Below are 26,512 nucleotides of genomic sequence, written 5' to 3' on the forward strand. Positions count from 1 at the left end.
ATACTGTGACAGAGATTGGGCAGGATGTCCAATTACCAGGAGATCTACCTCAGGCTTCTGTATTCTCTTGGGTGACTCCCCTATGTCTTGGAAAGCTAAGAAGCAAAGTGTTGTGGCAAAATCAACTGCAGAAGCAGAATACAGGTCTATGTCATTGACGATCTGTGAAGTATTATGGATAAAACAACTATTTAAGGATCTTGGTATCCAAGTGGGAGAAGGAATTCCTATTTATTGTGATAATCAAGCTGCACTGTTTATTGCTGCCAATCCTGTCCAACATGAGAGAACTAAACATGTGGAGATTAACTGTCATTTCATTCGTGAGAAGGTCAAAGATGGTTCTGATAAGCCAACCTATGTTCCAGGGAAGGACCAAATTGCTGATATATTTACTAAGGTTCTGCCTGTAGCTCAACAACAACAATTACTAAGCAAGCTGGGAGTTCAGTCCCTTTCCTCTTCGCTTGAGGGGGAGTGTTGAAAAGAAGTTGGTGCATGTGTGTGCTGCTGCTGATGCTCTGTATGCTGTTGTTATTTTAATTTCCTGCTACTTTCCTGTTTTTTGTCTTTTTGCTCTGCTAGCTGTCTTGTGATAGAATTTTCTGTTTGGTATTTTCCTAGGATGATTTAGTGGACAGATGTCATGTTTTGTAAGGACGGTGTGTCCATATATATTGGAAAGCTGCCTTGTAAGGAAGACCGAATGAATGGAAGAAATACCCTAAAATATGGGAATGATCCTCTGCAAGTATAGCCGTTTTTCTTGCTGAAACATTTTTTCTGTCATTAATAAGAAGTATACAAAATATCAAAGATAGAAAAACATAAACAAAACACCATTTACATTCATAAATGAGCAACACATCTTTTAAATTCAAATCCGAACACAATCATATGAGCATGTAGTGGTTTTCGGCGGCGGCAAACTTATCTTCGGCGACGGAGTTGCTGTATTCGAACAGGGGTTTCGTTCTTTGGACCAAATACCTCTTGCGGCGTTCAATTCAATGAATTGATGAAGGCTTGCAGCTTGCTCTTGATATTTGATATGAAATTGCTTTTTTGCAATACAAGGGTGAGTATTTGTGGTAAGGGGGACCGGGAGAGAAAGGAGGTGGGTGTTCATGTGAGAAGGTGGGTCTGTGAATGAAGGAGAGAGAGTGAATATGACGGCTATTTAGTATATTAATTATAAAAATTAAAAAAAAAAACAAAAAAAGCAGCAGCTTAGCGGGTTAGCGGGTACCCGCCTAACCAAAAGGGCGGCCCATGACCCAACCCGCTAGGCTTCTTTTTTACCGGGTCGGGTACCCAACCCGCAAATTTGAAAAAATTAGAAAAATTACCCGCTTAAAATTACCGGGTCGACGGGTCAGCGGGTCGGGTCAACCGGGTTGGGTATTTTTTAACACCCCTAGTGTAATCCCATGTGAGAATTAGTAAAAGGGAAGAAGAAAGAAAAGGAAAAAGAGTCCACTTTGACCATTTGACTTTTTGTGAGGGGAATTTTGGGGACAGTGGCGGAGCTACCCTTGGGCACGGTGGGTCACGTGACCCAGCAAAAATAAATAGTTTTTTTTTTTGACAAAAAGAAACAGAGTTATAAATATTAAACAATACAGTAAATAACCATAAGTGCTTAATAGCCTAGTGGTTAAGACCTAACAATTTTGTAAGGAGGTCACGAGTTCAATACCCATGAGCAGCAATTTCATTATATTTTTGTTGTTTTATCTTTCTTTGTTAATTTTGGTAATTTTATCGGTGATTTGTCATTACCCGTCACAAATCTTACTCCTTTCCCACAAGATATTTGATGCTTTTGGAGTGATTTATTTTTTATTAGCTTTAATTTTAGAATATATATGCATTAATTATTGATTTGTATGCGGTCGATTGGTGACAGTGAGTCGGTGATCCAACACCCATAAAATCCTGGATCTGCCACTGTTTGGGGATATAGTAGATATATATAGTGTAGGGTAATTAGAGTAGGTTTGGGTTTTATAAAGTCATGGACTTACATGATAAAATAGTTAACCCAAATCCAAAAGTAGGATGACTTGGTTTATTAAGAAGAGCTACATTTGGATTAAATACTTATTGACCTAAATATAAATACTTGCTTTATTTATAATCCAATAATTAAAATAGTTTGACCCAAAATATATTTTATAATTAAAAAAAAATTTATAAATACATTAAAAATACTGGGTAGTACATGATGCGACCACCCCGGAGCAACAGGTGCATCTTTGCCTAAATCCTTCTATAAGGGACTTTCTCCCTTGACAAGGGTAGCCGAGTGCTACTATACTACATGTCTGCTCTTTGTGACCTTCATATGGTCGAGACATATGATTGGGCCAGCATGGATTATGCTGAATTCCTGCTTGGATTGCGACTCACTTGTTGCCATCACAACTTTGATAAGGAAGTCACACTTTCTAGTTTCTGGTGGGTCGTAGAGGTACACTTTGTTCCTCTTTACTAAAGTTTATTTTAGATGTGTGCTAGCACTTGCTGACGCTTTCTGTTATTATAGGTCTGGTTCTATGAGTACTTTCCGTCTCTTTCACTGGCAAGGCTTTCGTCTTGAGGGCTCCCCATTGCTGCCACTTGGGAGGTCGTTACAATGATCAGACTACTGCCGCCCATGTTCGAGAGTTGCTTCTCTCGGTATGCTTTGCTTAACACTTTTGTTTTTTGCTCCTTAGTAGGATCTTATCACATGGATGTTTGTTTTGTAGGGGCTTGAGGTCCAATTTCGGCCATGCGCCGATTTCGATCTTCCTGCACAGGTTGTCCATTAGTATACAGCTCAACGTCGCTATTTTCAAGGGGACATATCATGCTATGGTATATCTGGGTGAGAGATTTGCGATTCAGCACTCATCTTCAGAGTCCCTTGTTGTTCCTGCTCGTCCTCCACGGCACATGTTGGGACAGACGGGCATGAGAGTCCATATGGGTAAATCACCTTGCCTGTCTGAGGAGGCGGAGGTACATTTTGTGCCTTTTGATTTATTCCCTTAATAGCCCTCTAGCAAATTTTAATCACCTAGATTTTATTTTGACAGGTTGCGACAGCGGCTGCGGAGTTTGTGCCTCCACCGGTGTCCATTACCTATCAGGGATCCTTTGGCCCGGTCGAGGAGATGATTCCTATGGCCCTTGAGCCATGGCGTTTGATAAAGAGGTCGATAGCCCGACATCAGTCTTGGGTAAATCATCTGTTATTGCCTTATTTGCATGTTCATTTTTTATTGTTTCTGACTTTATTGCTCGACAGTTTTCTCGCGAGGTGATGACGAGAATGGCGAGAGGCATGGACGCCTTTCGTTACCAGCTGGTGAGATTGGGTCACCGAGCTACCTGTCGTCGTTGTGACAATGGCATGGAGGTGTTTCTCTTGACTTTTATCTTACTCTATTTGCTTATTTTCCCATGCTTGACTTGATTTGTTTTCCTATTTCAACACGTTCCTCCGACACGTACTCGTACGAGACCTGAGTATCGAAGGGAGAGATCCGGATCTGGCTCAAGACGTCGTCGTACTTCAGCCAAGAGCCAAAGTGGTAAAGCGCAGTCGGACCACACTGCAGTACTGGAGGGTTCCGGATCTTCTTACAAGGGTGCATCAAGGAGGCAGACTGGCCAAGGAGGCGTGACATCGGCTTCTTTAGTGGGTGGTGGGACGTACGAGGTTGGCTCGTCCTCGCAGCAGCCTCGGCAGCCGGGAGTGCAGAAGGGTGAGGCGAGATGGACCGGCCCTACTCTTTCGCTCCCTACCATTAGTGACCTTGAGGCTGGTGAGGGTTTGACTCCACAGACTGTGCAGTTCTTTGATACATTCAACGTTCCTTCACAGTTGCGTCCTCCACCATCATAGTTGTACATGTACTGTTAAATTCAAAAGGAGAGACATATTAATGTGTCAATTAATTTTATTAAATTTTAATCATGATAATCTTTGAATTAATAAGTTAAATACAAATTGTGCATGTACGGGATCTATACTAGTTAAAACATAAATGACAACTAACCAAGATGGTTTAACAATGATATTTCTTCTAAGAGGTTGTTCAAACCTCATCGTCCATAAAAAAATTTTTATTTAATTGAGATAATATAAAGTATTGTTGGTTGTGTGGGTGACGTGGTGTATTAAGAAATTGAGTGTATAACGTGGCTTAATGAGGAATTTAGTGTATGACGTGGCATAATGAGGGGTTTATTTGACACATAGACGTTCTTAGATTCGCCTTTTAATATATTGGTATAGATAGTTGAAAACTTGAAACCTACTTTATTTAGTTCATACGTATAGGATTATTTTCTCTTTTTATTATGAATATTTTAACTACATATATGTTAAATGAACCTATAATTATTTAATGAACGTATTTTTAATATTATGAAATATTTCCCTATAAAAAAATTAGAATCATAATATTAAGTTTTATAATGATTCTTATCTTTTTGTCCATAATATTGTAATATGTAATTACTTATTATTTAATTCAAATTTAACATTTTTAAGTATTATAAATATTTTAAGTTAAATAACTGAACATCCTTTATATTTATTCTGAACATTGTTCTTAGTTATATGAACCTAAGTTATAAACATATAGTAATTATGAAAATTATTTGAAATAGGAAAATTTTGAAAGTGGATACATTTTTGGGTGGTAATTTAAATTGAGACATTTTGAAAATGGATACATTTTTGGGTGGTAATTTAAAAATTTTCCTTTGAAATATGAACAAATGTACAGTATTCCTTATGAATGTACATATATTGTGCTCTTTTTTATAAGTTGGATATTTATTATTGACACATATTTTTGAATTTTAAACAATTGTGTTATATATCTGAACATGGGATACAATGCTTATGACTTTTGTTGTTGTGTTATATGTTTGAACATTTTTGTTATATATCTGAATATTTGATATTTTGCTTTTGAACATTGATAGGGATTAGATAGGTCGTTAAGCTACCACCCTAACCAAATTAATCATTTATAAAGCCTAAACCTACACTAAACTAGTTAGTGGCAAGTAAAGGGTCGAACCACTAGGGAAGCACGCTAATTCAACATCAAATATCACTAATGCAAGAGTGAAAAGGGGATTGTTTTGTTGGTTTTGTTGAGTAGAACACTAAAACTACAAGTAAGCAAGAAAATGATGATTAAAATCAATAGAAAATGACGCTAGGGATTCGGGGGTTTCAAACATGATTAGAAAGAGGGGAACAATGATAGTTATCATGATGAACATGCCAAAGAACACAAGATTCTACCTAAACAATTCATTCTCATGCAATAGTCTAGGAAAATCAATGAAAGAAGTCTATGCTAATTAGGATCATTCTCATACATCCTATTAGACACAAGAAAATCAAGAGAATAAAGAAGCACAATACATGAAACTCCATTTTAACAACTCATTCTCATGCAATCATTAAAATAGAGGTGATCTTAATCTAGTTCAAATCATTTTCATGCATTTAAACTAGAAGGCAATCAAATAAAGTGCAACAATAATCTCAAGCCATTAAAAATCATGTCTTTCATCAATTTAAGGCATGTAATCAATCCAACTATCATCATTCATCCACCATTCAATGCATATCTTCCACCCCCTTCCCCCAGCTAAGAGTTTAGCCTAGAGAAGGGAGATTAAACATAATATCAAAACTAGAAATAAACACAAGAAACTCAAAATAAAACATGATTGAAATATATGAAATCAATAATAACTAGATAAACTAATAAGATAGACAAAAATAAGTAACAATAGAACAAATAAATAATATTAAAGGAAAGGAGAAGAGATTACTAAAGAAAGGATTGAAGAAAGATGAAAACTTGGATACTTGCTTGATTGATGGAAGATTAAAGCTTGAGCAAAGTTGAATACAATAAAGGAAGCTTGAATAACAATCTATTTTCTCTCTCTAGATTAGGCTAATGTTCTATGGAATTAGTACTAAGTGTTTTCTATTACAAAGAGTCCCGTCCATATATATGTGGCTCCCCCGAAAAGAAAGAGACTTGGACAACAAGGCGCAAACAAATCGAAAACCCAGCCGTGCGCGCCCGCACAGATGAGCTGCGCGCCCGTACATAATGTTTGTGCGCCCTCTCAGCGTAGTGCGCAGCCGCAACTTTGAGGGTACAGGGAAAATGAGCGCGCCCGCACATTAGTCCTGCGCGCCCGCGCATCAGGTGTGTGTGCCCGCACACAAGTCGCGCGTAAGGTCGCGCAAACTCTCTGGTTAGGCTCTGTTTCTTCAGTCTGGCTGTGCGAGTTCTGACAGGGTTGCGCGCCCGCACAGAAGCCACACAGTACCCCGCGCACAACAGTCAGCTTGGCTTCTTGATATCCTCTTTCTTTCGACACACAATACCTACAAAACCAAAGCATGGAAATCAAAATAAAAACAAAGCGAGAAGACTAAGAGAAGAGAAGATAAGGGAGAAAAAGAAAGAGGAAGCAAAACTAAGTAAAAATGCTTAGAAAAAGGGTCAAACAAGCGCAAATGAGGGGAGAATCCTTAGAGAAAAAGGATAAAAGAGTGGCATAAATGCCACTATTCAAAATTTGATCCGGATAGGATAGGTCGTTAAACTACTCCCCTAATCAAATTAACAATTTATAAAACCTAAACTTACACTAAACTAGTTAGTGGCAAGTAAAGGGTCGAACCCAAAAGGACTAAGCGTATCAATTTGTGCTAATTAGACTACTAGGAAAGCTTGTGAGATAGAGAGAGGTTCAACTAAACACAACTAAGAACAAATAACTAAAACTAGGAAAAGTGGAATCCAATTACATCAATACATTCAATAACATCATACAATTAGATGAAAATGACCTTGATTAGGAACAATCAACACATTTAACTCACTCTCGCACAATTAAGCATGTTAATTATCCTACTAAACTAATTCACTCTCGTGCAACTAGCCTAGCAAAGGTATGGAAGAAATTAGGGCTCTCAACCAACTCACTCTCGCACAATCGATTGAAAGCACAATTAAGAACATAGAATCAATTAGCTAGAAAGATTCTAATCCATAAAAGCATCATCCATACACAATAATCAAGAAAAAATTCCATACTAATCACAATCAATCATTCAATTTATTAACATAACCTTCATCCATTTCCCTAGAACAAAATATAAGCTAACATAATGAAGAAAGACATGGAAAACAAGATTAAATAAGAATAAAAACAAGATTAAATAAATAAACTAATTAATCTACTCAAATCAACAAAAAAAAGCAAAAACTAAGAATTTAAGCAAAGAAATAAAGATGAGAGAAATTTAGAAAATGCTCATTGAATAGATGAGAAGAAGTTCCACAAAGTTGCTTCTTCAACCCCCCAAAAACTCCATGGAAATCCAAGCTTTCTCTCTCTACACTACTCCTAAAACTAACCCTAAGAGAGAGAAAATAAAAGCTAAACTAATATAATCTCCCTAAAATAAAATGTTGATTGAAAGTTAAGAGAAAACAACCCCAAGGGGTATTTATAATACAAGTTAAATAAAAAATAAAATAAAAGAAAGAAACTAAAAAGAAATAAAACAAAATAAAACAAATAAATTAACTAAACTAAAAACCAATAAAAACAAAACTACAATCAAATAAAATAAAAGAAAATGAAAAGAAAAAAGAAAATCCCAAAATTCCCACCCAAACCCACGAAAACATCAGACCCCCTCTTCTTCTCCCTTTCGAATTGGCTGCTTTCAATTCAAACACCATTCATGCATCATCATCACCGTTCATACTCCATCATCATCAAGCATCATCACATCGCAGCCGTCCGATTTTCATTAAAAATCTCGTGAAAAGCTCGTGATTGACCCACAATTGCGCGCCCGCACAAAAGTCGCACAGCAAGTCGCGCAAAGCTACTGCCTCGAATATGATTTTGGATTCCAATTACGCGCTTTCTAACAGGGATGCGCGGCCGCGGTGGTCTGGGTTAGGTGAATTCGGAGGTTCGATTGAAGCGGATTCTCTGATTGGTGGGTGGTGTTTGCGTGGGTTTGGTTGGAGGTGGTGAATGGAGATAAATTTGAGGTGAGTTGGAGGTGAGGTGGTGAATTGGTTGCTGATTGTTGTTGTTGCGTGTGGAAACAGGGGAAGGGCGTGGTTCAGGTGGTATGGTGAATTGAGGTTGGTGGTTGCGTGGCTGTGGAGGCTGTTGGTGTTGTTTGGTGATGTTGGTGGTGTTGGTTTGGTTGTGGCTGAAAGTGGTGCTGGTTTGGTTGTGGCTGAAGGTGGTTGATTGTGACGGTTTATGGGAGCAGGGCAGTAGGTAGATTGTGGTGTAGGAGTGGTGGAGCAAGTGTTGTCGTTGATGTGCGGTGAAGGTGGTGGTGATTGCTGGCGGTTTTGGTGTTGTTGGGCTGATTGGAGTTGCGTGGTGGAGCAGGGGCTGCTGTTGTTGCGGTTCGTGGGCTGGTAACGGGGCTGAATTGGGTGTGGATTGGTGGTGGTTGATTGGTGATTGTTTGGTGTGTGGAAGAGGTGTGGGTGTGAGAAGGAGGAGCAGGGGAATCGTGTTTGATATTGAATTCGAGACTCCCTTTATGACTCAAAACTTGAGACATGAATATTGAACCTCGAACCTTGGACCTCCGAGCACAATCCTACACAAACCAAGAAAACCGAGAGAAATAGGGACAAAACTAAAATAAAATAAAGTAAAATAAAACAAGATAAATAAAGTAAAATAAAATGCTAAAACTAAAGAAATAATAAAATAAAATGAAATAAAATAAAATAAAATAAAATAAAACAAACTAAAAACTAGAAAAAAATAAAATAAAATGAGAGATGCGGGAAATTATTAACTAAAACTACAAAAATAAACTGCAAAAATACTCAAAATAAAGATAAAAGGAAAGAATAAGCGAATAATAGAAATAAAGGATAAATAGGGTTAAATTATTGGAAAATAAGCCCGAAAACGACTCAATAAACACCCTAAAAGTGACATAAAAGTCACTTATCAAACTCCCCCAAGCTAACCTTTTGCTCGTTCTCGAGAAAATTAACATGAAACACGAGAGAAGGAGAATGATTTATTCAAGAAAATCTAAGACACTAAAGGAGACAAGAATGTACACTAACTCACTTTCGTAGGAATCACGGTCAATTTTAGCAACTAAAGACAAGCCCTTTAAACCCCTAGATCGCCCTAGAGGACGAGTGTGCTCTCGTGAGAGTTTCCTAAGAGCTTAACCCACAACTCTAAACCAAAAACCAAGGCAAGGCAATAAAAAGAAAAGAAAAAGAAACATAAAAAGAGAAAGAAAACACAAAGTTCATACTTGGACGAGAGATAGGAACAAGCAACAATGAATGCAAACCTTTCTAAATAGACAAATGTATGCACGTTCCAAGATGTCAATGGTTGATTGAAACATAACATATGCTAAGCATAGAGAACTAATGAGGACTCAATCCACCCTAGCCCCAACCGATCGGGTCGCGTTCTCTCAGATAGCTTCAAATCAACCCTTAAGCTAGCTTCTCATGATTCCACGAAGGAACCGGAAAAAAGATAAAGAAATGAAAAACTTTGAGAAGGTAATCCCGACATCTCAACAGCGCATACTCTCTCCATAGGTTTGAAGTCTATCTCCCTCCACCTTTCTTTGACCCAACCCCACTAAAGTCTAAGGGTTTTTTATTGGGTTGTAACGTAAGGCTAAGGGTTAAGGCGGGGTAAAAATTTGAAAATTTTGGTGATATTCCTAAGTGAAGCAAAAGAGTGGCCTAATCTCAAAAACAAACTCAAGAAGTCACAAAATATCAAACAAAAATACCAAAAATGTCATCTCCCCCAAGCTTATTCGACACTAACACAATATATACCAAAAACGAAGTAACGCTCCCCCCCCCCCAAGCTTGAACGAAGCATTGTCCTCAATGCTTAAACTAGGGAAGAAGCTGAAATCAAGCTAAAATATTTTTGTGTGTTTTGTTTCTTTTTCAACAAATTTTTTTGTATTTTTTTTTTTTTGGATGTCCTTGCCCTTTTTTTTTTATGGACAGCTTTTTCTTGAAACTTCCTTTGATTTTCTTGAATTGCATCTTTCTTCTCAAACTTCTTTGCATTTTCTTTTCAAGCTCAATTTTCAATACCGTACTTAAACCAATTCACAAAATGTCTTGTTCAATTTCAACACTCTCAAAACTCAAACCTCACATGCCAATGCTTCACTAACTAAAAGGGTTGGTAAACATAGGCCATTAGGTTTGTAACGCGGTTTAAACAAGAGCGGGAAACATTAGGCTCAAATTGGTTAATAAGTAGGTCGATGCAAAATAGAAAACCAAATTTGTAACAAAATAAAAAGAAGATATAGAAAAATGAGAAAAGGTGCCCTTTTCCTCCCCTAGAGTGGCTCGGTCACGATCTTGGGAGCTAGAGGTCAAAACAAGGATTAAGACATGCATAGTCAAGGATCATAAATAGCCGCTCAACAAGGTGATGAAGGCTAGAACAAATGAAGCTCACAAGGGATTATAACCAAACAAATACCAACCAAGGGTTTCAAATCCACTATAGAGAGCAACTCCATCTTACCACATTCCCGTGAACTAAGGATTCATGGACCCCTAAAAGTTCTTAACCGACTACCTTAGCATATAGTATCCTAGAGTCAACCAATGACACTCTCAAACCGTGCACACATTTACCACTTAGGAAGAAAAACATTCAAGAATGCGATTCCCAAAATAGAATGTCCAAAATAAGAAAAAACAAAACACATTTTGCCAAACTTACCTTGAAAGTAAACAAAAATCTTTTTGGACTTTTCAAAATATAAGAAAAGACATGGAAATGCATATACTCAAGTGCATGGCATAAATGAATCAACATCCCACCAAACATGATAGAATACCCTCCCCCAAGCTTGAGTGAGACAATATACTCAAATATAAACAAAATAATCCATGGGAGGGGAAAAGAAAGAAATCAATCCAACAAACCAACACAAGTCCAACGAGTCACCAACCATTAGAGAAAGAGCTAAGAAAGATATTACCGGATATAAGTGGGTGTAAATACCCGCAAATTACCCAATTTAACCTTTCAAAGCCGATTTCCTCTTGAATTGAATCTCGATTTCCATATGCTAGCAAAAATAGGCGTCAACTTCCTTGATTCTTGATCCAAACCAATGCATAAGTGTATATCAAGTTATGTACCCAGCAAAATGCACACAAATATTTCCATGAGAGAAAATCTAATCTAAAAAGAAAAGAAAATGAAAGCAATAAAAACCTCGGGTTACTTCCCGAGAAAGGCTTGTTTAACGTCCAAGCGAGACCGCTCTAGTAAATAATATTGCAACGAACGCAAGAGCTTATCAAATGCACTACTACACATTTCATAGGATAACAAGTAGGCAAATGAAGGAAGAAGGACGTGCAACAAGATTATTACACGTAAGTGAGGAGGAAGATGCCAAAAGAAAGAAGAAAAATCAAGAAAATAAGAAGAGAAAGAAGAAAAATAAGGAAAAGAATAAAATGGCAAAACCTCCTCAAAATCTTTTTAGGTGGCACAATCACACATTTCCTCAATAATAGGAGGATGAAAAGGAAAAGTCTCATCAAACAAGAGAGGATCCTCAATAGGCTCTTTGACAAAAGAAGGGAGGAACATGGGATAGTAGGAGATATGGTCAAATTTCCTTGAGAAAGGGACATGAGGAAGGGGAGGAGAAACAATGGTCTCACAAAGCCTCACATCACCAATGAGGGCATGAAAATAAATCATAGAATCCTCAAAAGAACACTCATGACTCACATCTCCCTCAAACAAAAACTCTCCAATAGAAACAACCTCATCCTCCTCTCTATCACCACGATGAACAACAACTCCCCCAAGATCCTCAAAGCCTAGAGTCTCTAAACCATGCATGAAAGGATAAAGGTTTCTCTCAAACTCATCCCTTTCCCATGAAGCATTGCCAATGAACTCTCTCAAGAGGCTATAATGATTTGTTACACCTTCAATGAACATACTAGCCATAACCTCAAATGAGTCCAAAGACTCATGGATAGAAGGGTCACAAACATGCAAGGTAGACTCATCAAGATGGGGAAGGGGGTTGGAAACCTCAAAATCGACATTTTCTTCATTCACAACTCTTCCACCATCACTCAAGGGACTCTCAATCTCTCTTGATTGCTCAAACTTATCATCATCATCCTCATGAACTCCCTCATTCAAACATGAAGATGGCTCACTCACATCCTCACCAAGGGAAGCTCTCAAAGAGGGTGAATAAGGGGAAGGGTGGCATTCAAGCTCAAATGGGAAAGGAAAAGGATCAAAATCCTCAAAAATCCTCTCATCACAAGAAAATCTCCCCTCACCTTCACACCCTTGGCCCACATCATTCTCAAAAACACTCTCACACTCCAAATGCGGTGCCTCACATCCATTTACATCAACCAAAGCACTCATCACTTGGGCAAGCCTCACTTCTCTCAATTTTTGTTCCTCTTGAAGCTCTTGGAGTTGTTGGGTAAGATATTGCATTTGAGAAAGAATTTGGGCATCAATGTTATTGGGTTTAGGTTCATGATCAAAGTCAAATTGCACATCATCAAAATTAGCACAAACCTCATCAAAATGAGCATAAGGGGGAAATGTGTCAATTTGCATACTTGGATTATCACAAGGCACATAAGAAGTATCAAGAGAATTCATGCAAAAATTAAAAGAATCTTGGCATTGAGAATCAAAGCAAGAAACATGAGATTCTCTATCAAAAGAATCCCTAGCAAGCCATGTGAAGAAATCCCAAGCATCATGCATAGACAAATGACAAAATCTACCATTATTCATGTCCTCAACCATTCCCCTAGTATACTCATTCATGCCCCAATAAGCTATACCACAAGAATCATTAAGAGAACACCCATGGTAACTAAGGAAACCATCTAGTCTTTCAAAGTAAGCATAGAAGGGTTCACCATCAAATTGAGGAAAAGATAAGCATGCCATTTTTATACAAAGAACAAAGAAAAGCAAACAAAAATCAAATAATATACAAGAACCTAGCTAATCTAATCAACACAAACTAATGAACGCCTTAGTCCCCGGCAACGGGGCCAAAATTTGATCCGGATAGGATAGGTCGTTAAACTACTTCCCTAATCAAATTAACAATTTATAAAGCCTAAACTTACACTAAACTAGTTAGTGGCAAGTAAAGGGTCGAACCCAAAAGGACTAAGTGTATCAATTTGTGCTAATTAGACTACTAGGAAAGCTTGTGAGATAGAGAGAGGTTCAACTAAACACAACTAAGAACAAATAACTAAAACTAGGGAAAGTGGAATCCAATTACATCAATACATTCAATAACATCATACAATTAGATGAAAATGACCTTGATTAGGAACAATCAACACATTTAACTCACTCTTGCACAATTAAGCATGTTAATTATCCTACTAAACTAATTCACTCTCGTGCAACTAGCCTAGCAAAGGTATGGAAGAAATTAGGGCTCTCAACCAACTCACTCTCGCACAATCGATTGAAAGCACAATTAAGAACATAGAATCAATTAGCTAGAAAGATTCTAATCCATAAAAGCATCATCCATACACAATAATCAAGAAACAATTACATACTAATCACAATAAATCATTCAATTTATTAACATAACCTTCATCCATTTCCCTAGAACAAAATCTAAGCTAACATAATGAAGAAAGACATGGAAAACAAGATAAAATAAGAATAAAAAAAGATTAAATAAATAAACTAATTAATCTACTCAAATCAACCAAAAAAAATCAAAAACTAAGAATTTAAGCAAAGAAATAAAGATGAGAGAAAGTTAGAAAATGATCATTGAATAGATGAGAATAAATTCCACAAAGTTGTTTCTTCAACCTCTCAAAAACTCTATAGAAATCCAAGCTTTCTCTCTCTACACTACTCCTAAAACTAACCCTAAGAGGGAGAAAATAAAAGCTAAACTAATCTAATCTCCCTAAAATAAAATGTTGATTGAAAGTTAAGAGAAAATAACCCCAAGGGGGTATTTATAATACAAGTTAAATAAAAAATAAAATAAAAAGAAAGAAACTAAAAAGAAATAAAACAAAATAAAACAAATAAATTAACTAAACTAAAAACCAATAAAAACAAAACTACAATCAAATAAAATAAAAGAAAATGAAAAGAAAAAAGAAAATCGCAAAATTCCCACCCAAACCCACGAAAACATCAGACCCCCTCTTCTTCTCCCTTTCGAATTGGCTGCTTTCAATTCAAACACCATTCACGCATCATCATCACCGTTCATACTCCATCATCATCAAGCATCATCACATCGCAGCCGTCCGATTTTCATTAAAAATCTCGTGAAAAGCTCGTGATTGACCCACAATTGGGCGCCCGCAAAGAAGTCGCGCAAAGCTACTGCCTCGAATATGATTTTGGATTCCAATTACGCGCTTTCTGACAGCGCTGCGCGGCCGCGGTAGTCTGGGTTGGGCGAATTTGGAGGTTCGATTGAAGCGGCTTCTCTGATTGGTGGGTGGTGTTTTTGTGGGTTTGGTTGAAGGTGGTGAATGGAGATAAATTTGAGGTGAGTTGGAGGTGAGGTGGTGAATTGGTTGCTGATTGTTGTTGTTTCGAGTGGAAACAGGGGAAGGGCGTGGTTCAGGTGGTTTGGTGAATTGAGGTTGGTGGTTGCGTGGCTGTGGAGGATGTTGGTGTTGTTTGGTGATGTTGGTGGTATTGGTTTGGTTGTAGCTGAAAGTGGTGCTGGTTTGGTTGTGGCTGAAGGTGGTTGATTGTGACGGTTTATGGGAGCAGGGCAGTAGGTTGAGTTGTGGTGTAGAAGTGGTGGAGCAGGTGGTTGTTGATGATGTGCGGTGAAGGTGGTGGTGATTGTTGGCGATTTTGGTGTTGTTGGGATGATTGGAGTTGCGTGGTTGAGCAAGGGCTGCTGTTGTTGCGGTTCGTGGGCTGGTAACGGGGCTGAATTGGGTGTGGATTGGTGGTGGTTGATTGGTGATTGTTTGGTGTGTGGAAGAGGTGTGGGTGTGAGAAGGAGGAGCAGGGGAATCGTGTTTGATATTGAATTCGAGACTCCCTTTGTGACTCAAAACTTGAGACACGAATATTGAACCTCGAACCTTGGACTTCCGAGCACAATCCTACACAAACCAAGAAAAACGAGAGAAATAGGGACAAAACTAAAATAAAATAAAGTAAAATAAAACAAGATAAATAAAGTAAAATAAAATGCTAAAACTAAAGAAATAATAAAATAAATAAAAATAAAACAAACTAAAAACTAAAAGAAAATAAATAAAATGAGAGAAGCGGGAAATTATTAACTAAAACTACAAAAATAAACTGCAAAAATACTCAAAATAAAAATAAAAGACGAGAATAAGCGAAAAATAGAAATAAAGGATAAATAGGGTTAAATTATTAGAAAATAAGCCGGAAAACGACTTAATAAACACCCTAAAAGTGACATAAAAGTCACTTATCAAACATTTATTTTGTTTTCGGTTTATGAACCACTAATATTTTAAATATTTAACTCTAAACACATATACCAAATTAGATCTTTGAGCATGTTATATGTTTCCTATGAACATTTGAGTTAGAAGCATTAATAACTAATAAATATAAAGAAGTTTGGAAATTACATAGGGAGTGGGGCCGATGGAAGGGCCTCCACCAGGTTTCCATACATGTCATTTGGGAGTTAGAAGCAAGTCTACACATAGTTGGGACAGCGGAGGTCGGCAGGCGATAATCATGTGCGATGGTTCGTGGCACAAACAAACAGGGATTGGTGGCTTTGGATGGCCCTTTGCGACTAATGGAAGAGACTATGAGAAAGGGGGAGGTGGTTTTTGCAAGGCTAGTTCGGCTTTGCAAACTGAGCTCATTGCTTGTCTAGGGGGTAGTTGTTGGGAGGTCCTAAAGGGTTTCGGTGACATCTGGGTCTATACTGACTCATGTGAAGTGGTTAACTTGATTCAAAACCCAAACAGGGAGGACATGCGCTACTATTGGACTCTTCAAGAATTAAGAGAACAGGGGAGCTTTTTACAAAGTTGTGTGATTTGGAAGGTGAGCAGGGAACAGGTCCTGAAAGCACATGATTTGGCAAACGAGTGCAGGACTAGTATAATTAGCTTTAGTGCTTAAGTTTTGTTCTTTGGTTTTTTAGTTTGCTCTTGTCAAAAAAGAAAAAAAAATTAAAAAAAAAAAAGAACATTTGAGTTTGATATTTGAACATTATAATTAGGTTAATTTTTAAATTACCACCAAAAATGTAACCATTTTCGAACTAACCACCCATTTAAATTTTATTTTAAATTATCACCCCTTAAATTAAATTAATACTCAGGTTACTACCCATTTCGAAAATCCGGTGGATGGTCCGTAGGCACTACCTAATTCTTATTTTGACCCTTTTGAGTGATTTTTTCCCCGATTTTTCTCTTTGAAAACGCTCTCTATACTTTAATTCATATTTCCTTCACCAAATTCTACCAAATTTCAATGAGAAAAATGTGAATTGAAGTTAGGAGAGCGTTTTTAAAGAGAAAAATCAGGGAAAAATCAGTCAAAAGGGTCAAAATAAACGTTAGGTGAGGCCCACAGACAAAAAAATCCACCGGATTTTTGAAATAGGTGGTAATCTGAGCATTTATATAATTTAAGGGGTGGTAATTTAAAATAAAAAATTAAACAGGTGGTTAGTTCGAAAATGGTTACATATTTTGGTGGTAATTTAAAAATTTTCCTTATAATTATATATTTGAACATATATATTAGGTTTCTTGCTTAGAACATTTATATTTGAACATGATAGTTTACTTTTATGAACACGATACAATTTTTAATAGAAAAAAATGTATATAATGCTTTGGCCGATAAATAATGTACCATTTATTATATTTATGTAAACTTTTAATTTAAATATGAACATTTTGTTTTTTTGTTTGAAAGAGAACATTTTGTTATTTGAAATGAACATAATGTTAAAACATGAAAGAATGAAAAAAAAATCTTTACCCACACATTATATAGAATATTAACATGAGTAATATTAAATATGAACATGAGTAATAATAAAAATGAACATGATCATAATAAACATGAACATTCAACAAATGAATTAGGAAACACTAACAAACTAAATATACTTATCCAAAAAAGAACTATTTATTTAACCCATTTTCAATTAAAAAAAAAAAAATCAATCTTCGAAAATGTATTATGCTATTACTGTATTACATATATAAACTCATATTCTTTTTTTCTAATACAGTAGATACAAACTTTCCGAAATCTCCTTGATTATACATCCCTTCATATTTCTTCATAATGGACCATTGATTCGCGATGTGTGAGATTGATCTCTTCTGTTGATGATGATGAATGGATAATGAAACAATGGAGGGACAATGATGCTTTATCACTCTCCCCTACATTACTTCGACCCTATGGCTTATTCCCGTCAATTTTGCAGGACTAACACAAAAATTACAAAGTTATAATCTTAGAATTATTTTATAAGCAAGTGGTAAATTAACATAATAAAATACTGACTTAATGAACATTTAGTTTTAAAAAATGAACAAAAAAAATCATGAAAATAAATTTTTGGTCATTTATTATATTGAAAATGAACATGAGTAAAATTTATCTGAATATTGAGCTATAATTTTTTAACATAATTATTTTGAACAAAATTCAAGATGAAAGAAAATAAACCTTTGACCATGTAGTATACTTCCTCCGTTTTTAATTATTTCACCATAGGGTTTAAGTACAAATATTTTGGTAGTGGAAAAAAGTAAGAGAGAGAAAGATAAAATACAAAATTGCCCATGTGACATATCTATACTAATATATTAAAAGGTGTTACTAAGAACGTCTCTGTGCCACGTAAACCACGCCACGTCACCTTCTCCATCTCTTATTATGGCACATCATCACTACTCAATCAACTAGAAATATTGCTCCATATAAAAAAACGATGATAAGGGGATTCGAACACCCAACCTTTTATAAAAAAGATAGTTACTTAACCATCTAAGACAATCATAAACTATGTTATAAACATGAAAATAAATGTATATAATTGATAATCACAAGGTCTAATTAAAGTAGCAACCGGTGAAACGCTCGGGCTATACACTAGTTGATAAATTTAAAAGTAAGTATGAAAAAGCAAGGGTTTGTTGAGCATTTGTAGTGTGAACACAAATAATTTTTTTCCTAAATAAGAAATGGTGCAATATTTGTGAAACTTTTTTTTTTTTTGACAGGGAGCAAAATCATTCATTCATAATAAGAGTATCCATAAGTACATAAGGAGAGACCTCATCCGGAACTCTTATTTCCCAAATTTGTTCTACATTGAAAGGAATAAAACGTGCAAGGTTGTGAGCCACTTCGTTCCCCCCCACGTCGGACATGAGACCAAGCAACTTGCTCAAATGTTGTACCAAGCCTTATGGCGTCACAAAGGATGGCATCAAGGTCAGTCAAATGCGAGGCCCCCTTTGACAGCCTATTGGTGACAATTTGACAGTCTGTTTCAATTATCACCCTTGAGTAACCAAACCTTTTCCCAAGTTTCAGAGCTAGAATGATAGCCTTTGATTCTGCAATTTCAATCTGCCACCATGCTTTCCATCTCCTGCATGCAGATAATAACACATTGCCAAAGTTGTCACGAGCCACCCACCCTTCATCAGTCAGAGATGCGTCAGAGTTTATTTTCACCCACCCAGGAAGAGGGGGAATCCAAACCTTCGAGCTACTACAGGGGGCAACAGCAGGGGTCGAATAAATCGCTTTATTATACTTCTCGTTCTCCTCCTTCCATCTTTGTACTCTGGCAATTAACACTGAGTTTGGGGTGCTTTTCCCCTGAAAAACTCTCACATTTCGGTCCAGCCAGATTCCCCACATAAGATAAATACCGAGCACTTTCTTCTCAGCTCGAATATCCCTCCAGCTTTCTATCAAGTTGCAAGCCGAGTCCATCTTATCAAATTTCAGCAACTCACTGCATTCGAGCTCTGACCATAATTCCTTCACTCTGTCACAATTAAAGAAAGCATGTTTCCATGTCTCTTCCTCCCTCTCGCACCACGGGCACAGGGCATCCTCTGTCAAGTGGCGAAATTTCAAAAGACTTCTGACAGGCAGTGTTTCAGTGCAGAATCTCCACAGGAAGTTTCGAGCTTTAGGACGGACATTAAATTTCCATATATCCAGGCATTATGATAAGTGTCAAGATCACACCCTTTCCCAATCATGTGGGCTGATTTCACATCATACTCACCATTTTTCGAGGAGGCCCAAGTTATTTCATCCTTTAAATTGCTCTCTTTCAACGAAATTGACAAAATGCATCGCATGTCTCTGTCATTGAAATTTTCTCGGATGATATCCATGTCCAGTCCCCAGTCTCGGTGATGAGCTCACAGACCCTTGACAAGCCGTCGGTCTGATTACTTGTAGCAAAACGGCCTCCATCATCCACTAGCCACGGATCAAACCACACCTTTATATCGTGGCCATTACCTACCCTCCAAATTAGTCCCTCCTTAACAAGAGCTTTCGAGCTCCAAATACTTCGCCACGAAAAGCTTCCCCTTTGGCCAAGAAACGAATCCAGGAAATCGCAATGAGGATAATACTTTGCTTTCATCACTCGCAGGCCCGTATCTGACCCAGGGCAGCCGGGGCAACCGCCCAGGGCCCACGGATGGGGAGGGCCCATTTTTTAGCTTTTAAGTTCAGTAAAATTATCGTTATATTAAATTTGTTATCATGTTTGTTTGTGTAGCTTGGCGGTTAGGGTAAATAGTTAAGGTAAAAGTTTGTTTATTGATCTACAGTTCGATTACCATTAGCCACATTTTGCTCTTTTTTTTCCCTTCCTTAAAATACTATATATTGATGTATACAACTATATATAAACCACTTTTTAAAAACTATATATAAACCACTTTATGTAACCATCTTTCTTTTTTTTTTTAAGGAACTTTTTATTTCTTTGTTTATTTATAATTGTAGCCTAAATTCTTGTTCTTTTTCATTTAACTATTTTTGTAAAATTATAATTACAGCTTAAATTCTTGTTTCTATTATCTTTGCTATTATAATAAAATATGTCAAAAAATAAAATAAAATAAAATATAATGGTTATAGATTATGAACAAGATCAATTTCATTCGCAAGAGAGAATCGATCATAACGTTATGTCCTTATCATACCATATAGTTGTAGAAGTACATTATATTTTACCATTGTTGGCATTGTATATAGTTTAATTATTATAAGGGGTTTTTTTTAAACAATAGTCAAAACTAGATTATTTATTGAAAATGTTTTTTTTTTATTTTTTTAGAAAGATTATTTGTTCAAATTAAAGTAATAATGAAAAAAAAATTCTCCAATATTAAAAAAAAAAATTACATAAAGTAGGGTCCAATTTATTTTTTCGCCCTTGGCCCCCAAAACCTCAGAAACGGCCCTGATCACTTGACTAAGGAGAGAAGTGGGGTTGCGGATAAGTCTCCAAGCCTGCTTGCCCAATAGAGTATCATTAAAGACCGATAAGTCACGAAAACCCATGCCACCGAGGCACTTCAAAGTGCAAAGATACTCCCAACTCTTCCAATGGATGCGCCTTTTTGCTTCATTGTGCCCCCACCAAAATTTGGCCATAGCCGAATGGATTTTTTGAATGACCTCACCCGGGAACTTGTACACCCCCATCAAATAAGTGGGAATATTCTGAATGACTGCTTTCAAGAGAACTTCCTTTCCGACTTGAGATAGCAATTTTTCTTTCTAACCGTGCAGTTTTTTCCAAATTCTATCAAGAACGGCCTCAAAGATACCTTTTTTTTATCTTCCCAAAATATAAGGAATCCCAAGGTATTTTTCATGCTTATCAACATGTCTCATATGTAAGATACTCAAGATTTCCTCCTTTTGCTCATCCCGTACTCCACCACTAAATGACACTTCCGATTTTTCATAATTGATTTTTTTGCCCCGAAGCTGCTTCATACTGGTTGAGAATGTCAACAATGATTGAGCACTCCGTTCGGTTTGCCCTAGTAAAGAGTAGGATGTCATCTGCAAAAAGGAGGTGAGAAACTCCTGGCCCATTCCTGCTTGCCTTAGCACCATGGATCTTACACTCCGACACCTTATTTTGGATCATATGGGAAAAAGCATATGCTACAATAATAAATAGATACGGGGATAATAATAAAAGAACGGAGAAAGTATTAAAATTGAACACGTAGACAACTAGACAATGAATGTGAACATCAAAGGACGCTTAATGAACAATGGCTATAATCTTTCAATCAATTTAGAAGTGAAATCATTAAAATAAACTTTTGGCCATTTATTATACCAAGTATTGGAAATGTACAGGAGTCCAATATATTTGGAGGTTAATTTATGAACATAAGTATTTTGGACCAAATTGAAGATGAATGAAAACTTTTAACCATGTACTACTCCTCCCTCCGTCCCCAATTGATAGTCACTTTTGATGAAAAATCATGGGAATTAAGGAGAATTAAAGAAAGTACATTGAAAAAGTTTTACATTGGATATGCAAAAAAGTAGATAGTGAAAGTAATTAAAGTACATGAGAAAGTAAAATTTACATGGGAAAATTAAATTTGCACAAATATTTTTGCAAATGTTAGATAATTTTGGTAAAAAAAAATAATATTTATGGTACTTGAAAAAAGCAAATGTGACTAACATTTTGAGTCACCAAAAATGACAAAAGTGACTATCAATCGGGGACGGAGGGATTATATTATAAATGAACATGAATACAATAAATGTGAACATCGAAGGACAATTAATGAAGAATGGGTAGATTATTTTAATCAATTTTGAAGCCAAATACAACATGTATAATAATAACATACAATCACTTTTAAATATCTTAATGCTTCACAAAAATAAATACAAGATGAGTATAAGTTTTGAACATTGATATACTTTTAAAAAAATCAAAAATTTTCTACATACAAAAAAAGGATATTAATCAATAATGGCATAATATGAATAAAGAAACAGAAAATTATATTTACTTTTAGAAATTGACAAGGAGATTCAATTAAAAAAAATCAAAACCACTTAGAGAATTAATTAATGGTTGAATATTATGAAATAAAAGACAAAATAATTATTTAATCTTACTTTTTTGGTGAGGATTCGTGTTGTGAGTTTACCTCTTCTCAAACATGAAATATTCATGGACGAAATTGCAAGTGAGGAGAGAGAAAATGGTAGAAAATGAAAATGGTGAAGATGGAACATGGAGCGATTGGAGCCAAACAAAACTCTGGTTATGGAGTTTAAGGAGAGAAAGTAATATGAGGTAATGAGTAGGAAGATTTAATTTCTTTCCACAAAATAAAACACATCTTTTGGGCCTAGTCCACCTTTGATTTGGGTGTTTATTTGGACGGATATAGTTTCTAGGCTTTGATTCGGTCTGGGCGCATAGCAGCTATATGCATGATATGCATATAGGAGGGCAAAAGCGGAATTATCTCATTTTTGCTGGAATAAAAAAACACATGATTTACACGTGACTCCGTTTGATTTTGAATTGTAACGGGCCTCGATCTTCGGAAAATTTAAAAGCTAAGTCAAATAGTTTTTTCTCTCTCTTCAACTCTCATTTTCATCTCCTCTCTCTCTTCACTTGGTTTTCACTTCTACTCCCTCTATCTTCTCATCTTCTCCACTCCGACGAAGGGTGAGCGTAGGGGGTTATGTGGAAAAATTTACCGACGTAGCGTAGCTTGGTTGTTTCGGACAAAGAATTTCCCAAGTTAGAATTAAATTGCGTTGTTCTTCTACAAGGTATGTGAAAAATTTTATTACTTGAATGACGAAGGATTATTTTGTAGATGTAATTTGAGTGTTTAATTTGGTAGAAATTTTATCAAATTGCGAGGTTATTAGTAAATTAGGGTTACGGTGAAGTTTAATTGATTCGATTTAGGGTTTATGTTAATTTTTTTGAAATCATGTATTTGTGCGGGTTTGTGTTGTTGAAATTTGGTTTTATATTGAAAGTAAGGTAATGTGCGACTTGAATTAATTGAATTATTTAAGTCGACTTGTGTTTTGGAGTTAGGGTATTTGGCAACTTGAAAGTACTGAGTTTATGCAACTGTGGGTAGTGATTGTGTGATATACTTATGTTGGGGTGTTGTATTATCAGTGTATCTTCGTTGGAATCTGAAAAATTTGTGCTTTGTTAAACATATGAAAGTTTTGTTTTGGTGAGGATTTGATATTGTTTAATGATATGGATAGTCCCTGTAATTGTAACCATTTTATTGTGTGCATGCTTGATTTAATGGATAAGTGAAAATCAGAGATTTAAGTAAGTAATGGAAGTACTCATTGATTTAATGGTTCACATGTAATCAGAATTGAATTTGGATATAGTATATGCTATGATTCTGTAATTGGTTAAGTTGTTTATTTTTGGAATTTCATTGATGGTGGTGGGTATTTGTTTTATATAGTGATTGATTCTAAAATAATTCATTTTACTAAGACAAAACAAGTATGAGAGTTTGGTAAAATATCCTAAGATTTTGGCAATTAGGTTTTGTGAAAAGTTTTGTCTTGGAAGGGGATTAGTATATTGTTTCATTATAAGAATACTCCTTGTAATTGAAATCATTATATTGGGTGCATACTAGCATAAATTTTTGTATACTTTGTGAAAATGAAAGATTGAACTAAGTAAGAGATATAGTGACTGATTTTTGCATGTATTGTTTGACTCTGGATATAGTATATGCTTAGCTTGTTGAATTGTTTAGGTTGGTTTGGTTAAAAAGAAGTTCATTAATCTTGTTTATGAGGACAATGTAGGTTTCAAAGAAATGAAGCGGAAGCATGGATCCGATATGGTGAAGGGAAAACCAGGAAAACATGATGGTGATGAGATATCTAAAAAGAAAAATATTGCGAAAGGGAAGAAGAAGCTGAAGTCTGATCCTGATTTTGAGCAAGAGGAATTAGAAGATACTGAGGATGAGGATACTGAAGAAGAAAGTGGTGATGGCACCTCAGGTGAGTCTGGTTCTGACTCAGGGAATGATGAGCAGCCTGAGTCAGATGAGGAGGAGGAGGATGATTAAAAAAAAAGAGTTGTTGGAGAATTTGCTTGCGAAGTTGTTGTCAGACAAAATATCAAGTGGAAAGCAGAAGGGGGGTCCTTCTAGTAAAAGCAAAGGGAAGCAGAAGCAAAAGGTATGGCTATCATTTTCCTTATAAGTTCAGCTTGCAATAGTGATATTGAGTATATCGAGGATTAAATGTTTGTAATGTTATGTTATGGGCAGGTAAAGAAGAGCAAGGGAGAGATGGTGGTCGAGAAAGGGGTCGTGATTAAAACCTAATCACAAAGAACGCAGAAGGTATTATCCTAGTTGTGTGCGATGTAACTAGTAGGTTTAGGTTTATTCGAATATAGTTGATTTGGGTCTAAATTAGTCAATGTATAAAGTTATGACTTGTGACTGAGTGTGGTTAATGGATGAGCATAGCTTATTGTTTTTTCTTACCGGTGTAGGCTCCGAACCTGAATGGTGTGAAGGCTTTTGCAACTGTGGTGAAGTTGTTTGATTCATCTAGGCAAAAGGTTGTGACGGAGATGGGTTTTGGAGGTTTTTTAAGCATTCCGCTAATGACTTTGCCCCGTAAATTTTCATATTGGTTGTTGACAAGGGTATTGGCTGATGGTTCCATAGCATTTGGAGATAACTATGTGCATCCCTTGAGTCCTGTTTCAATCCAATGTGTACTTGGGATTCCAATGGGGTCCAAGGCAGTCCCTACTACTAATCCTGAGGATGATCCGGTGAAGCAGGCGAAGTCGAGGAGATTAAGGGTCTATTTGCCAAGGGAGAAAGCGTTTCTCTTGCCAATGCGTTGGGTTCATTGATTGTTAGGGACAAAGCTGGGTATGTGGTGCCTCTGTCAGATGTAGAGAAGCCTAATTTCAAGGTTGCTTTTATTATTGTGGTTTTGGGTTACTTGTTGTGTGCTACGACAAACACAACAAATTTGGGAGTGAAGCTGTATCCAGCTTTACTTGTATATGATGAAACAACATAGTATGACTGGTGCACTTTTCTGCATATGTGTATGTGTAATGCTGCAAGGAATTTCCAGAAGAAATTTGTTGAGGATGGATATGTTGCTGGATCAGGCGGATGCATTTTGTTCATCTTGGTAAGTAATGTCTGATGTTTAAATTGAGTTGTTAGGTTTTACTTGGTTATGTAACTTTGGTTTCATTGTGAGTGTGTTGTCTTGGATAGATTGAAATATTGTTTTTCGTTGTCTACTTTACAGATTTATTATCTTGATCACCTTAGTCGTGTTCCTGAGTCATGGGGTATGAGACCGAGGTTGAAGGCTTGGTCTCAGCAAAAATTAATGTAGTTGTTGCTGACGACAAAAAACAAAAGGGGGACTATGGACGACTCCCGGTGAGTTATTTCCTTTTGTATTGTTTGGGTTTAATATTCCATATTCAAGTTAAGTCATGAGTGTTAAAATTCTGGGTTTTTTTTTTTTGTAGTCAATGGATGTTGCTTATTGAGAAATACATCCAATGGACTGTCGGGATATCCCTTCAGATAGTTGTTATTTGGATCAGGTTGCTCAGCAGGTACGACTTACTAACGCTTATGTTTAAATTTTTTGTAAGCGAGTTGTTAATTTTGTATATGTGAATGCAAAGTTTGAGGTTCTTTTGTTTTAACTGTGTTCCTTGTTAGGTCATGGAAAAGGTAACTCCAAAGCTATTGGCTGTTATAGATAACAAGGTTGATGAGTTACTTCAAAAGTTCTATGGGATGATGTCTATGGGTATTGATCGATCAAAAGCCTCAAGGAAATCAAACAGGCCCAAGGAAGTTGTTAGGCAAGTAACAGAAGTTGGTGAGGAGAATGTGGCTGGAAATGAGGGGTTGGATAAATCTTTGAGACACAAAGTTGCATCGGGCGAGGAGGTTGTAGATATTTCTTTGAATGTGAAGGGGTAGGAAGAAAATGATGATGAATTAGTTTCAGGTGACGATGACCTGGATACTGTGATTGGATCTATATCATTCATCGATCCAGGAACAGTGAAGGAGGGCCTTCCTGTGAAGGAGGTTTGGGCAGAAGCTGTGGGGGTGATGTTAGGGCAGGAGCCAAAAAGGGTGATTTTGGGGCAGTAGCCATGGAGGGTATTGTTGGGGCAGGAGCCATGGAGGCTGAAAGAGGGGCAAAGGTTGATCAAGGCGGGCCAGAGTTTCAAAGCGCTTCCGATGCAAAATTGGACGATGACAAAAGTGATTACATAGAGCCTGGACCACAA

At 36.6% G+C, this 26,512-nt stretch overlaps 1 protein-coding gene across 1 annotated transcript; it reads right to left on the reverse strand.

Annotated features, from left to right (window-relative positions):
- Positions 1–18,441: 18,441 nt before the first annotated feature.
- On the reverse strand, positions 18,442–19,523 carry LOC110727234. The gene is made up of 2 exons (XM_021906828.1): positions 19,412–19,523; positions 18,442–19,310 (listed from the first exon to the last, which is right to left on the reverse strand). The coding sequence occupies exons 1-2, from the start codon at positions 19,521–19,523 to the stop codon at positions 18,442–18,444; spliced, it is 981 nt and encodes a 326-aa protein (XP_021762520.1).
- Positions 19,524–26,512: the final 6,989 nt, after the last annotated feature.

This window comes from Chenopodium quinoa, unplaced genomic scaffold (genome assembly GCF_001683475.1).
Source record: "Chenopodium quinoa cultivar QQ74 unplaced genomic scaffold, ASM168347v1, whole genome shotgun sequence".
In the NCBI taxonomy this organism is placed as follows: Eukaryota; Viridiplantae; Streptophyta; class Magnoliopsida; order Caryophyllales; family Amaranthaceae; genus Chenopodium; species Chenopodium quinoa.